The sequence below is a fragment of the Leptopilina boulardi genome, unplaced genomic scaffold (assembly GCF_019393585.1).
Source record: "Leptopilina boulardi isolate dan_hultmark-lab unplaced genomic scaffold, ZJU_Lbou_2.1 LbouV2_175, whole genome shotgun sequence".
NCBI lineage: Eukaryota > Metazoa > Arthropoda > Insecta > Hymenoptera > Figitidae > Leptopilina > Leptopilina boulardi.
The window spans coordinates 477,281-493,922 of NW_026137724.1; the positions used below are offsets into that span (position 1 = coordinate 477,281).

General features: G+C 25.6%; 1 protein-coding gene across 2 annotated transcripts; it reads right to left on the reverse strand.

Annotated features, from left to right (window-relative positions):
• Positions 1–1,542: 1,542 nt before the first annotated feature.
• LOC127277706 (dihydropyrimidinase) lies at positions 1,543–11,170 on the reverse strand. Of its 2 annotated transcripts, none has more exons than XM_051299015.1 (7): positions 10,952–11,170; positions 10,740–10,853; positions 5,419–5,651; positions 4,840–5,176; positions 4,443–4,598; positions 4,020–4,299; positions 1,543–3,866 (listed from the first exon to the last, which is right to left on the reverse strand). In XM_051299015.1, the coding sequence occupies exons 1-7, from the start codon at positions 11,153–11,155 to the stop codon at positions 3,787–3,789; spliced, it is 1,404 nt and encodes a 467-aa protein (XP_051154972.1). In that variant the 5' UTR covers positions 11,156–11,170; the 3' UTR covers positions 1,543–3,786. The 2 variants fall into 2 exon arrangements, with proteins under 2 accessions (XP_051154972.1, XP_051154971.1); XM_051299014.1 differs by lacking the exon at positions 5,419–5,651 and adding an exon at positions 8,747–8,979.
• Positions 11,171–16,642: the final 5,472 nt, after the last annotated feature.

A 16,642-nucleotide genomic window follows, 5' to 3' on the forward strand; every position in this document is an offset into this window, starting at 1 on the left:
AATTATATTTTTTAATTTATAATTTAAATATTCATATCACCTTTGAAAATTATTAGCAAAAATGTTTTATTATTTCTAACACGAAAATTAACAATTTTTCATTTTGATAAAACTTTATTTTAAAAATTACGATCTTTTTTTAGTATCTATATGTTATAATTAATAATCTTAAAAATAATTATTTTTTTGAAAATGAAAAGCATCGAATTTAGGGAAATTATTAGAAAATAATCAGTTTTTGTTAGGTTTACAAGATCACATTTATTGTGTTATTATTCTCAAGTAATTAACGATTTGATTAATCGTCAATTAAATTATGATTTTTGTTTTCTATTTCTAGATCATTGAAAGCATGTTTATGTATATCAAAAAACAGGGACACTTTTTGAAAAAGTAAAAATTAATGTTAATGTCCACAAACATTTTTTTTTTTTTTAAATTCAAATGCAATTAGTTTTCTTATTCTCTAATTTTTCTTATAATTATTAGTTTATCCTTATAAAATATGTTGTAAACTTGTCATTTTTTCTTTCTTTTTTTTAAACAAATAAATAATTCTAGACGTCTATAAATATTTTCTAACATACTTGCGTAGTATAAATTCTAGATTTTTAAGAAAAAACATTCTTACATTTATAATAGGTATATTTTTTTTTCTTGTAAAAAGCTACATTTTTATTTTGTGGACAATAACCTCCGCAATTTACAATTTTGGATTTTTAATTATATTTTTCAGACTTTTCAATTGACGTGAAAATCGGAAAAATGGTTTCTAAAAATTTGTCCCTGCATTTTTATGGACATTAATAAAACATCACAAATCAAGAGATTTTAAATTCTTTGCTAAGTTTTTTTTTTGATTCTTATATGATTAAATTGTTAGAATTTTTTTTTATCTCTCGACCGCTAATGTAAATTAATTACCCTTAAGTTGTTAATATTTTGTAAAAAGTGAATACTAAGTAGCAGCCTTATGATGAAGTACTTATTATTTTTTTTTTATTCACATAAACTGTAAATTGTTATTAAATATTCGATATTAGCTTTAAAATATATTAGACGCCTGAAAGTGTAATAATAATAATTATTAATTATTCTATTAATTAATTAATAATTAACTTTTGCAATAAATAATTATCAGCGTTTAATATTTTCAAAAGCTTCCATCTTTAAATTACATACATTTGGGATCATTAAAAACGTAATAAACTATTAAAGTAGCAAATTCCTAATAATAATAATCTTTATTTCAATTCGATTCTTTTTCTTAATTCATTTAATAGTATAAATTGATGTGCGTTACCAACTAAAAAACGTATCATCTACATTTTAAAGCAGTCTATGGTTTTCTTTTAGGTCTTAAAGTTGAAGTCAATTTTCATACAAAATTTTAGAATAAAAGTGTAAAAAAATCTATTTCAACCATTAAAAATCAATCTAATAACAAACAAAAATCAAACTGTTTTTAATTTTAAACAATTTAATTTTCTTTTGTTTTAATGTTTTTAAATTGATTTATTCATTTATTTTTCATTGCGTTCAATTATTATTATTATTGTATACAAACATGTATAAGAAACTTCGAATCTTTAAAATTTGTAAGAAAAATTTTTAAAATAATGTAACTTTTCTTATTGAACTAGATTTTTCAATGTTTATTTTATAAATTATCTTATTATCAAATTTGAAAACATGAACACATTGAATTTTTCAATTTTAGTCGAACTACTTTAAGACACTTTAAGATTACAAATATTGGTCTGAAAATTGAGAGGAAGTGATCTCTTTGGCTGGAAAATTCTTATAAAATCGCAATACGTATCAAAATTTTTTTGGCTTCGAATTTTAAATACTTCAATCGTTTCGAGAAAGATATGGTCACAATTTTTGGAATATATATATATATATTTTTTTAATAATTGTTAATAACGTGTTTTTTTTTGGCTCTTAGAGTCAAAATGCGTAAAGCGACTTTCCATTTCGATATTTGCAACAAGCTCTTTATTTTCTTTCCATTTACATTCCTTCCTCAAATTACGAATTTCTTAAAGTTAAATAATTAGAGAGCACATCAAATATTTCGTTAACTATTTTTCAAAAATAAAGTCAAATTCATTATTTTTTTTAATAGAATTCAACAATAATGAAAAAAAATTAACAGCAACAAAAATAAAAAAAAAAAAAATTGACCAATAAAAATTCTAAAAAAATTATTTAAATCCAATTTGCGTAATTATTAAATAAATAATAAAATGTATTTATTTTTATTAAATTAAAAACTAAATTTTGTAATGTGCTTCTAATTATTTTTGGTGATCACAAAAATTAATAAAATTCGCAACAATTTCAACGCATGGCATAAATGTGTGAAGTAAAAAAAAAAAATTTATTCCGTTATATAAAACTTAACATCGATTATTATTAATTGTTCGTTGAAAATTGTCATTAAATACAAAACTAAATTCTTGCAATAATAAGGCGCAGAAGTTTGATTATTTTTTCTTGTCATTTATCTTTGAAAAGATAATGCATAATCGCAAATTTTTCAATTTTATTTAAATTGCGAATACTAATCACGTAGCTTTGTCAACAATAATTAAACATTCAATATAAAATGTACAATTATACAGTCTAATAATTGCTTCACAATCTATAATAAAATGTATTGTTTTAACAATTCGTATATTTTAGAAGAAATAATCTTTTCTATTTATCAATTAATTTATTAATTAATTAACTTATTAAATAATAAATCCTCTAATTCAAATATATTTAGAGCCGATTATTTCTAAAGTTTAATAAACATTTTAATTATTTTTCATAATTATCGACAGTAAGAACAAAACTGGAGAAAAAATTTTCGTCAAATTCTATTTTTCTTTTAATTTCCGTTCGGTTTATTTTTTAAAATATCTTTTATTTAAACCGATTTTAGTTTAGAAATTCGAATTTTTGAATGTTCATTTAAAGTTAAATTAATTTTTATAAATTTTTTCACCAGCTTCAAGAATAACTGTACTATTTATACCATGCGCTGAAAATAACACAATATATTTTTTTTAATTATTATTATAGCAATATTATAATTAATTAGAGTAATAATTTTAATCAAGTCGACGTAAACGTAACAATTAACGATTATAAATATCCACATTAATTCTACAATCTGCTATTTACTAAATATCTACTACAACTTTGTGCTGTTAATAGATTACACAAAAAAAAAAAAACTTTCTTTACACAAATTTTTGAGAAATTTTCTCATTTTTTAAAATTTCTTTCTAACTTTGATGTTTCATTAAATAATATTCTAAGCGTTTATTTTTAAATACAAATAACTTAAGATGCCCATTATAATTTAGACCTTGAAACTTTCAGAATAAAAAATAAAAATTGCTTCTGCATTATTATTCGAAAAAAAAAAATTATCGCAATCAAAAATTAATTATTTACTGCGATCACTTAAATTTGCACAATTTTTTATATTATGAAATGATTCAAAGTCGACGTGAATGATTATAAGGATGAGTTTTAAAGAGAAAAATTGTTTTTTTTGGGAAAAAGAATTGATTACAAAGAGAGTTGTCATTTTTTTGTTTTTTTTTAAAGAATTTTCTAGCTGTAGAAAAATTCAAAAGTTACTAATAAAAAGATTCGAAAAGGATTAAATTTTCGAAGTGAAAAAAAAGTTGAGGAAGGGTGAGGTAAATGGGAGGAGATATAGATGTATATATATATTATTACATACCATCTTTTTTGTTTTTTTTTTTACAAATTTTCACGAAATTACCAAAAACCACCGGCACTGCGACCTCCTGGAGGATTATTAACCCGGATACACGCTCTTCGATCTTCACCTGTATCTTCTGTAAGAAAAAAAAGTCGTTTATTTTTTTTTTGTAATAGTTAAAATGGATTTTTTAAGATATTCAATTTTTTTTCTAATTTAAACGAACTTATTGATTTAAAAATGATTTGCTATATAAAATTTTGAATAGAAAAATTAATATTTAACGTACCGCTGATGGAGAAGGTAGTGTCCTGTAAATTCCTTTGACCTTCCATTCGTGGTCCTTTAGCTGATGGAGTGATAACTGCAGACTCTGGCAATGTTGGTGTACAAGAGATAGTGGATAATTTTGATCTTGGTGAATCGTGATTACCATTTGTATGATTCATTTTTGCAGCGTTTGCCGCTGCAGCTGCCGCTCTCGCGGTTTCTTTTGCTTTTTGAATGGCTGTATCTTCTTCGGCGTATCTTTTCTCGTCAGCTTCACTTCGAGCAATTCCTCTTAATCGCTAAAAAAAAAGAAAAGATTGTAAAATTAAATCTTTTTTTTATAATAAACTTTCAAAATGAATTAAACATTTTTTTTTAATTTTTGCTTTTACAGTATTATTTTTTGTTTTTGTCTAATTAAATGAAAAAATACAAAACTTACTTTTTCTCTGTCATTGACGAGGTCATATACATAAGATGGATAGACTGGAGTATCTATAAATTTTCCATAGCCATGAACAGCCTTCAAATTACAATCGTCAACACAAATACGTCCATTGACAATCACGTATTCTGGTACTCCATTAATTTCCATACCCTGGAAAAAGGAAAAGAAATCAAAGTGGAAAATTTACAAATTAGAAAAAGAACAAATTTTTTATCAATTTATTTTTTTTAAATAAAATTTCTTTATAATCGAATCAAAAAATTATTTATTTTCAGAAAATTTGTATTAAAACTTCTCGTGACTTTTCTAAATCTGTATTTTGTTTTTTTGGCATTAACGTTTATATTTTGGAAAAAAAAACATTCGGCAAATTTTACTTGCATATAAATACCTCAAAGATATTGAAGTCAACAGCTTGAACGTGAGATTGGGCGGAAATCGTTCGCTTCCTGCTCGGATCCCAGACGACGATATCAGCATCGGAACCAATGGCAATCACTCCTTTCCTTGGATATAAATTAAAGATTTTCGCAGCATTTGTACTTGTCACTGCAACAAATCGCATGGGATCCATAATTCCTGCATGAACACCCTTCTCCCAAACCACAGACATTCGGTCTTCAACTCCATTCACTCCATTTGGAATTTTTGTAAAGTCGTCCTTTCCAAGGGCCTTTTGCTCACTTGTAAAGGTACAATGATCACTTCCGGTTACTTGTAGTCCGTCTCTATATTGAATAACACAAAAAGTTACCATTATACAAAAATATACATTTCTATTATTATTTTAACATTAATATTAGTATTTTTCACATATAAATTTTTTTTAACATTTTTGCTATTTTTTTTTAAATTCCGTAAATTTTTTTGTTCAATTGTACTTTAATTTAAGACCAATTATAACAGTTTTCCTTTGATCCTTATTTCTTTTTTAAATTCCGCTCCTCTTTGGAAAATTATTTTTACTTACTGAGCTAATTGTTCAATCAGGTAGGCCGGAGTTGTTGGATCCGGTCTCAAAGGAGGATTTGTAATAATACATCTGGCTTTAATGATATCTTTGCCATATTGATCAGAACCATCGATTCCGATGCTACTCGCTAAAGGTTCTCCATAAATGATGTAACCATCGGATTTTTTCGCAGATATCACATCTGCTGCCGATTTGCTCATCACCGCTGTCACGTACAGGGGACAATTCACCTAAACCCGATAAACGTTTTTTGTTTTCAAAGTTTTCGAGAAAAAAAAAAAAGTTTTCTACTTATTTTTTTCTTAATTTTTCCAAGTGAATTTTTCTATTTTGTAAATTTTTTTCTCAATATTTTTAAATGAATTTTCTAATTTCAATTTGAAAATATTTTTATGTATTTTTAATTTAAAATTAGAGGCTGAAATTTTTTTTTTTTAATTTTCTAGTATTTAAAACAACACATTTCTTGAATTTCGTGAAATTAAATTGAGAATATGGCAGATTGGGACTAAAGAGAGTATGTCAAGATAGTCAATGACCTAAATTTATGTCTCACACATATTCTCTGTTTTGGAAATGAGAACTACCAAAATAGAAAACGACCTGTGTGATTTGGCACATGAAATTTGGTGTATTTTCGACTTTTGTCAGGGTTATCATTTTTTTTTAATTTTCAATCGTAGATAACAAAATAGAATTAAAATTCTAAACTCGTTTAATTAATTCCTGTATTCTTTTTTTATATTCTTAAAGGTAAATAAAAATGGTCAAAGAATATGAGAGAATGATCAAAGACAAGTATATTCAACGGATGTAGTAACCGCGTGGGATTTAACTAGAGCAATGGAAAGGGATGATTTATAGACTTTGCAAATTACTAGGGCGTTTCAGTCAAACTAAAGTGAGAATTTAGTTTAATCAATATACATTTTATTTTTTTCATAACTTTCATTTCAATTATAAAAACTGTCAATTTGTTGCTTTAAATTCACTAAAAATTTGTTGTTGATTGAAAATAAATTGTATTAAAAATAATTAATAAAAAAATTCAATTATAAAAATAAAAAAATTACCCTATGGTTTTATTTTACAGCCACAATTAAAATATTTTATTCTGGATTCGAATATATATATATATATTTTTTTTTACAATTCAATAGCTAAACCAGATACTTTGCGTGTTTTTATTAATTTTAAAAAGAAAATAATAACTGGATTACAACCGCAATTCCAACATTCTGATCGAGTGCACGCATAATTATCATAATCCGATTTATCTTCTTTACGGTATGTAAGAAAAATTTAATAATTTTAAAATTATTTATCTAACGTTTACTGTTACAAAAAAGAAATATTTCATTTTTTAAACTGCCATATTCTCTATTATAATTTTAATCAGCAATATCGAAATAGAAAATTCAAATGTAATTTTACTTTTTCAATTTCTCAGAATTAATTTTTATAAATAATTTTATTTTGTAAATTTTTAAATAGCTATTTCATAAATTAATCAAATATATTTTGTAAATTCAAACTCTTTTTCTTTTAGTTCGATAGTGAAAATTATTCTATAGTTACTACTAAGAAAGTAAACATCGAGTGATATTTACGAAAGCGAGACTAGCATAAATTCTATAATATATAGTGGAAAAAAAAATGAATTCGAATCGTGCTTCGGGTGCAATAAACATTCCCAAAAATATATATATATCAAAGAATATAAAAATGCGAGAACGAAGGAAAACTGAAATAACAGCCGATAATCATCATGCTCTTAAAAATACATCAAAAGCTATAAATTAACTAGCAAATAATATTAAAAAATGCTAACTTAATACACATAATATTTAAAACTATAGAAATTATTATGAAATAAATAATAATTTCGTAAATTAAAATATAATTACATTTAAATTAATAATAGTAACAATGCTTTATAATTTGTTTTGTAAATTTACTATAAATTTACATTAAATTGTCATTCATAAATTTTAACATAAAGAGAATCTTTGAATCAAAAGAAAAGATTATTTAAACAAAGCAGTTTTCTCCCCTTTTTAAAAGAAATGTGAGAAATGCTCGTAATCTCAACTTTAAGTAGCGAGAATTTATGTCAGTATGTGAAGAGTTTTTTTTTTAAGAAAAAAAAGTTTTCTTCTTAACTTAATGTTCTTTTCTTCATAGAAGTTGTGTGAAAATTCGGGAAAGTGGAACACTCAAGGAAAGCGTTTCTTTTTCCATCAAGTATAAAAAAAAACTCACACATCAAAGTTCACTTGCAATAAAATAAAAGGGAGTCTAAAAACTATTAAATAAATAAACCTAAGAAAATGAATAACAAAAATAATTTAATTTTCCTTAGTTTAGTTTAGTTTTAATCAATTTTATCTCAATTTTCATTTAATTTGTACTTGAAGCTTTTTACAATAAACTCCCATTAACAATGAGACGTTCTTTTAAAAATCCATCTTCATTTTCAGAAAACAATAGTTATTCCCTATTCCTATTTTCAAGTAAATTACTACTGTCTGAATTGTATACTATCCGTAACTACTGACTGGTGATTTCTTCCCGGTATAATTTACTTTTTCTTCTAAAGTACATAGAACTCTTATTTCAAGTTATTTGCCTTTATAACATAAAATTAAATTTTTCTAAAAGAAAATTAGAAAAAAAGAATTAGGCTAATAAAAATAATCAAAAAAAGGGTTTTTATTTCTCATTTAAAAATAAAAAAAAAAAATTTATTTCAAATATTAATTAATTATTGGTTTTAAAAGAAAGTAATTTTCTTTTAAATTTACTCTATATATATAAAGTAATTACTCTTGTTTTCTTAATCAAGAATTCTTTTTCCTCGCAGGTATTCTCAACCCACTTTGTCCAGTTTAGGCATCGTGAACTTGATTGCTTCATTTTCTAAATTTATTTTCTATTCCTTAATTAATTAAAGTATTTTTCAATTGCAGTGAAAAGCAAAAAAAAAAAAATAACTGAAAAATTAAAAAAAAAATTGCTTTTTAAAAAATGTTTTTCCTTAATTCACAGTATTCTCTTTCATTAAATTTTTGAATGCTTAATAATTAACTGAAATAATATTGTCATGCATAGGATAAAATTAAATCAATTTTCATGTTTCTTGACCTAAGAGAAGATAATTCTCCTTACCTTGAATGAGGACCGTTTGGTTTTCTCTTTTTTTTTTTTTTTTAAAGTACAAAAAAAAGGGGATATGGATGAAGGAACCCTAATTTGATGATTGTTGGTCATTAGTTATGGCATATATATGTTGAGAAGGGAGAAAGAGAATATATCTTAAACTCACGTGGCTAGTTTGGTAATGAGAGCTCGTGGTGTATTGGCGTCCGGCCGTAACGGAGGGCTAAGTACGTGTCCGGCGGCATGTCTCCAGCACTTGTGCTTATAGTTGGTACCATCAGTGCCTATTGCTGCTGCTAGCGTTTCGCCCCAAACACAAACGCCACGCTTCCGGGCAACCTCAAGCGCTTCCGCTGCGCTACGACTCATCACATGCACTACGTACAGCGGACACTCGACCTAAGCGTGCAAATTATAAAGCTCTTCTTTTCTAGCCATATACATATTAGATACTCTATTTTAATATGCACGTGCAATATTTCTACATTCCAGAGCCACAAACGTTTAGAAATAAAATAGAAACAACTTCTAAAAAAATTAATTTAAAAATTACTTCACAAATAAATATTTATTTAAATTATCTAATTTTTATTTAATTTACTTAAAAAATAGAAAAAATAAAGCTAGAAAAAAGTTTATAATTGAATTTCAATTTAATTCTTTTGTCGAAATAATTTAATTACAATTTATAATCAAAATTATAAAATTCTCCCTGACGAAATTTTGTTAAAAAAAAAATTTTTTTTTTCCATTTTCGTGGGAGTGTAATGTTTTGTGAAATAATATACACTTATTCAAGGTATGTATATATGATAAAGTGTATGTGGTATTGAAATACGCGCTCTTGTGTCATACGTGCGTAAACATGACCTACAGTTTTCCCAATAGGAGAGGGTTCTAAGAGTATCTTGAATTTCTCGAGACCCACGATCGTCTTACCACATGCGTGAACTTTACTGTGACGTAATTATCAACGACGTAATAGCCTCACAGAAGCTCTCTTTCAAGTGGTCAAAAGAATGCTCTTACAAAGTCTATAATTGACTATCTCTAAATTTAAATTACCATACTAACTATACGTAAAAGTATATATGAATGAATTTCTTCAATCTTAGTTTACTCAATATCGTATTTCACTATATATATACTTTAAAGTGTATTTTCACAACTCTTTTTTTTCATTCAATTTTTAAAATGTTCCATTATTTTCGTTATTTTATATTAAAAATTGTTTTTTTAATTTTTCTTTCGTGTTTTAAGTCAAAACAAATGTCTATAAACTACGAAAAACATTGTTTTCTTTATCATCATTTTTTTAAGACGAAAAATTTATTCTAGTTTAAAGTAAAATTAGATATTTGTTCCTTTAATATTGTATTATTGATAATTATTTAGATTAATTGGTATTTTTTCATATATATATTATCTTGTACAATGAAGAGGAATAATTGAAAAAATCAATTGTAAAAATATCATGAACTAGTTTCACGTTTTCTAATCAATCTGTGCTAATGTTTCGGCTCTGGAATGCGTTGATATAGATAACGACATTCAATAAACATTTGAATATACAATTAAAAGCTTTTCTTATAAAGGCAAATTAATAGAAAAGATATACATAATTGCACGTGAAATTTAAAATAAAAAGAAATTACGAATAAGAAATACAAACAAAACTGCGAAGAAGAAGAAGAAGAGAATTAAAAAGAAAATTAATTATATTGAAACAAAATGAAATCTCAATAGTTAATGTAAAATAATTTTTTTCAATGAAAAAAACTAAATACAGAGATGATTAAAAGTAATTTAAAAATAATAAATTTAAAAATCTTAAAATAATTTTTGCTGTAAAATGCATATCTACTGTGAAATCAAACACTTATTATATACTTATCTTATCAAAATTTTACTGTAATTTTCTAATATCACAACATAAGCTAATGTCTAATTACTTTATAAGCGTGATATCAAGAATGGTCCAATAATAATTACAACATCAATTTAAATTAAAAAAATAAAATAAAAATAAAATATCGACTATATAGAAGAAGAAAATAAACTATTTTTAAAACAGTTTTGTGTGTACAATAAAAGAGAGAAAGAGAATGAGACGTGATATAAATATATAAAGAATAAAAAAAGATTTTGCAACGGTTTACCTGGTTAGCTATGACGCAAGCTCTGTTTACTGCTTCAGCCTCGACTTCTTCGGGACGGGACATCTCGTGACCTTCCGGTCCAGTTACTCCAGCAGCCAATAATTTTTTCGTGTTCTAGAGACATCATTATTATTATTATTATTATTATTACTAATCTTAATTATATTTAGTAATTAATTAATTTTAATTGTTCACTAAATAAATAATTTTACCTCGGCAATAATATCACCATTTTCAGCGTGGACCATTGCAACTGCTCCTAAACTTTTACAATAAGCAAATGCTTCAATTAATTCCTTATCTCTTAACATAAACAAATCTTTGTAAGCCATGAAAAATTTGAAGCTATTCACGCCATGATCTCTTGCCAATATTGCCATTTCTTCTTTTACCTGTAAAAAAAAAATATAAATCATTCAAAAAAAAGATAAAATAATTTTCCTAAAATTAAACATTTAATTTAACAATTAAAATTTCATATTCTAGGAAAACATTTATTTTAGATAAAAATGTCTTGCTAAGATAATAATCAGTTTATATTTATACTACTGAATTCATCTCTATTTTTTCTTTTTTTTTTGAAGGCATAAAATCTTTTCATCAAGAATTTTTTTTTTTAATATTACACATAATTTTGTATAATTTTATTAAATTATACAAAAACAACAAAATTTGTTAAACTATTGATGTGAACTTATCAATCAATTGAAATGTGGGTTAAAAATTTCTTTCATTGAATTGAGCTCACACTGCGAATGTCTATATCGTAATAGTAAACGTCTTCACAATAATTCTCAAGATCTTGTTCAAAGCATATTAGGAATAAGAGAAAGTGTCTACAATATTTATATATATGATACAAAAAATTAAAAAAAAAAAAAAAAAAAAATCCACCGTTCTGGAATGTACTTCAATGAATTATGAGAAATTTCTCAAGTTGCAAAAAAATGTCATCTATTTAGCGACAAAAAAAAGTTGTCTCATCAAATGAAAAAAAAGTGTCATTATCCATTTAATAGTATTACTTGAAATACCTGTTGTCTTGAAAGTTGTCATGATACTCTTAAACAAATTGTTTTCATTCCAAAAGAAATTTATTGTAAAAGATATCATAAAAAAATTTTATTCTTCAAAGAATATAAAAAGACACTACCTTCAGAAAATTATAAAAATATTATATAAAATAAGAAAAGTTAAATAAAAACAAGAAAATTAATTAAATAAAAAAGATCGTAATTTTTAGCGAAATAAAATCAATAAAATGAAAACAAAATGATTGATAACATTGAATAAAATAATAAGATTATTATTAAGGAAGTTTATAAGAGACAATTAAGAAATTTATTACTATCACAATTAAAGAAAAATGATTTCTGCTTGAAGAAATTCGAAAATTGAAAGAAAGTTTATTTTTTTATATAAAATGTGAAATTTTGTTAAACCGATTATTTATAAAATAAAGTTAATTAAAAAACAGACAACTTATTTTATGTTTAAAAAAAAAATTACAGCTCTTAGTGTAATATTACAAAAAAACCATGAAAGATGGATAATAGACAGTAATTTTGTTAAATGTAAAATTATGATATTATCATTCCAATGTACAGTAAAACGTACAAATGCCTTCCACTTGAAGTTGCTGCTAAGAGATGAATGTTTGCGGTGAGTCTTAAAATTTCAGATTCTGTGCTAAATCAGCTGTCAAAATAGAAGGTGTCATCATCGGTCATCATTTGAAAAAGTTTGTTTTGGTGAGTGAAAATTGTTGGTTAGCAGTTTTTGTGCGTAATTTGATTTTAAAGAAATCATTCCGAGTGTTAAACTAATAAAATATGTTTGGCAATTGAATATTTGTGATTTAAAAAAGGATTATACAATCAATTGCAGGGGTTGCAGGTAAACAACATTTAGGTTAAAATATAAAAACAATAACAAATAATTATATTTTATATTTGGAAAATAAAATAAATAGTCCTCTTATTATTTTAATATTTCTAAATTTTGTAAAAATTAAATACTTTTTTGAAAATCAAAACATCATGCTTGTTTAACGTCGAAAATCCGTGACAAAAAATTTAATTTGAAAAAATAATTATTATTTCAGATTTGCGATAAAAAGTTTAAAGAATGAATTTCTTAAGAGATTTAAATATCATTTAATATTTAATACAAAAACAAAATTCAATTTAAAAAAAACTTAAATATCGGTAATTTTTTTCTCATTTTAAATTGAGAATGAAAATTAAAACCCCATTTTTCAAAGAATTAATCTTTCTTCAATCACGCAGATATTATTATGAAATTTTAACGTTGGCCAAGTTGACTCGGTAAATGTGGAATCAGTCTGAGGAGTGAAACTCGCCAAATTCGTGGGATCAGAAAGATCGCGGTTTTCAATTGCAAAGTTATTTCTGTAAACAATTTTGAATAATTATAAAAAGTTCAACGTAATTTTAATTTGTTTTTTTATTATTCAGTAGTAAAAAAATTGATAATTTTATTGAAAAATATATTTATTTATTTAGGAATTTTATTATTGTGATAAATTGTTTAAACTCTTATTTTGAGTCTCAAATTAAACAAATCCTGATAAGAAAATTCATTGTAGAAAGAATGGAAAATCATTGTAATAAATAAAAGTTTTATGTTTAGCATACAGTTGATTGTTTTATTAGACAAATTGTTTTAAAAATTGAGATAAAAAAAAGGTTGATAATAAGGTATAAAATATTCAACAGTGATTATTGCCTTAAAAAGTCTTTTTTCTTCCATAAAAAAATTAAATTAGAATGAAACACATATTCAAAAGTGTATAACGGTGGCAAAGTTTGATTCCATTTCGTCTCCATCATCATTTATCTTGAAGGCATTAAATCTGAGTTGCGTGGCTCTGTTGCTCTTCTTCTAATAGCCGTTTTAAAGAGTCGACTTTTTGGAGTACCGTTATCAACCATCCTTTAAGATCGTTACCTATTTCTGCCATAAGAAGTGCTGATTGGAGGGCAAGGATTTTTCGCTTTTTCTGAAGCTGGGGAAAATATTTTTTTAAATTATTAACTTTCAATTTAAATGTAATATTCGTTTATTTATAAAAATAAATAATAAAAGAAGAATATTTTTTTTCAAATACAAAAACTCACCTTTTTGTCGGGTGGCCTCTGTGAATTCTTGACAGACAGACAGACACTTAATATTTTGTCCATCCTCCATCGTTGTCAAGGACTGCCTGTAGTCGTCTCGGCATAGAAAGAATTGCGTTTGAAACGACTTCTGGCGTATCTCCTATTTCTTGCCAACTTCTCCAGGCGTGGTTCATCAGGTCTTCCAAATTTCGGTCAGCTCCTGATTCCCATTTCCTGACCACCATTGCCCATAAATTTTCGATGGGGTTGAGATCTGGCGAACGCGGAGGATGAGGAAGCAAGGTGATTCTCGGGTGTCGCTCAAACCAATTCATCGTCCGATTGGCCGTGTGGATCCTGCTATTGTCTTGTAACAGCTTCACTTCCTCATACTCGTCTTCGGGGAACAACCGGTTTACGTACGGCAGAAAGTCTTGTTCTAGTAATTCAACGTATGCCTGCGAATTGAATCTAGGGCCTACGTCCCTTAATACGCCAACTCCGTAGACAGAGGAGCTGCCCCAAAAATTGCAAGAAATGCGCCCGCTTCTGTTCTTCCTCACAACGCAGTTCTCTCGTAACCGGCTTTCATTGCTTCTCCAAACCAGAGTTCGACCATCTTCGGACGATTGAAAGGACTTCTCATCCACACAGATGGTATTTATCCAAAATTCCTCTGGTTCGTTAAGATATCGTTCAGCGTACTCACGACGTTGGGTTCGATGGTCCTCAGTAAGCTCCCATTTCATCGCTGGGCGACGGCTCCGAATCCCCATTTCATTCAACTTTCTACGGATGGTATCATTGCAGACTTCTGGTTGAACAACGTTTACAAAACGTCTCGTAGAAGAAAATGGATCATGAGCAGTGAAGAATTCGTTTATCACTTCATCCTGAATTAGTGTCGTTTTCCTCGGAGGATGGTTGTATTTTCGGTGATCGGCCAATGCTAGGGGTCCGCCCTGTGCATATCTTTTTATCCAAAGCCTTACAGTTTTCATGGAGCAGCCGACTTGCTGGGAAATTTCATCAGTCCTACTCCCTGCTTGATGCATTCCAATTATCAAACCTCGCTTTACTTCTGAAAATTTTAATAAACATTATTATTAATTATTATTATTAATTATTATTATTAATATTGATTATTATTAATTATTAAAAATTATTATCATTTTATTTTTATTATTATTAATTATTATTATTAATATTGATTATTATTAATTATTAAAAATTATTATCATTTTATTTTTATTATTATTAAGGGGAAAGACCAATGAAATTTTAGTCGATTGAAATAATTGTTCTTAAGAATTGTCTTTTCTTGTCATTTTTTAAGATCTAAAATTATTATATTACTATTAAAATTTTGAAAATATTAATTTTGGGCATTTCAGAAAATTTATGACTTTGAAAAAATTGAAATTTTACAAATTCCAGGCAATTGATTGATTGGATTAATGAAAAAAGCATATAAGAAATTCGTCGATGAAAAATGAGGAAAATTGTGAAAGCATTTAAATTTTGAAAAAAATTACAGTAAATTTTAAATCGATCAAATTGACCTCGTTGAGGAGTAACAATTTTTTTGACATTTTTTTCAAAACCTGAAATTACATTCCACTATAAAAAAAATATTATTTTTAACTATTTCACAAATTTTTTTAATTTTTCAAAATTTTCATTTTTGGAAAAAATCAAAATGTTTTCAAAATCCATACATTTCATTACTTAGAACCATGAAAAAGGTGTATGAAACATTCGACAATGACAAATAATGAAAATTGTGAGAATAGTTCTAATTTTGATTTTTGGAAAATTTTGAGTTTTATTTAAAAAATTGTAAGCAAATTATTTTTAAACTTTTCACAATATATTCTATTTTTAAATACTCAATATTGGCAGAAAAAAATTGAGAACCTTAAACAACATCAATTTCCATTGATTAAAATTTCGCCAATTCAGTAAATAATTAAATAAGTATTACACTTACCGCTTAAATTTGAGAAAATGTTTCGCTCCATTTTTACAGGCAATTTCGTAGTGAAAGAAAAGCAAAAAAGCTTGGAGTATAATTATAAAGCAGAACTCGATCTGATTGATTTTATTCTCAGGTAGATCCACTGTTGGTGGGGCGGTCTACACGTTTTTCTGAATATCTTCCTCGCTTTCCTTTTCAATGTTCTCAAAATTCATTAAAATATTATTACTGCTTAGAAAATTTTTATTTTATTTTTAATTTGTCAAACTTCAGTCAAAATGGCTGAAAAAAATGACAAATGATGATAGAAATGAAAATAAAACAAAAGAATTATTTTTCTAGTTTACTTCTTTACCACTATTTATTTTTTAATTTGTTATGAATTCATCTTAAAAAATATTATGAACAATCAATATCAAAATTATTTTATTAAATTTTCTAATTTATTATATATTTATATTTTTATAATTTATTATATTTTTGATCTATTATAGCTATAAATATTGATTTATTTTTTAAATCGATATCACTTACCATTTGTTATAAATATTTAAATTCAATTGCATAAACCCGCAATGTACTGCTCCGCGAAGCAGGGTGCGCGGGTGTATTTTTATTATCAATATTATATTTATTTTTATAATAATAATTTTTTTATTTGAAATTTAAAAACATTCGTTTAAATAAAAATTTTACTTTTTTTTCTTTCCCTGTAAAAAAAACCTGTAATTGACGCTTAACTTTTGTTTTTAAAACAATCAACTTCAAGTTGCATTAATATAATATAACCAAAAAGTGTAAAC

Coding starts and splice junctions, on each gene's coding strand:
- LOC127277706 (XM_051299015.1), bottom strand. CDS start 11,155: ATGATTTATATTTTTTTTTTACAGGTAAAAGAAGAAATGGCAATATTG. Junction 5,177..5,418: donor CTGATTGAACAATTAGCTCA/GTAAGTAAAAAT, acceptor TATTCAATATAG/AGACGGACTACAAGTAACCG. Junction 4,300..4,442: donor TCGTCAATGACAGAGAAAAA/GTAAGTTTTGTA, acceptor CTTTTTTTTTAG/CGATTAAGAGGAATTGCTCG.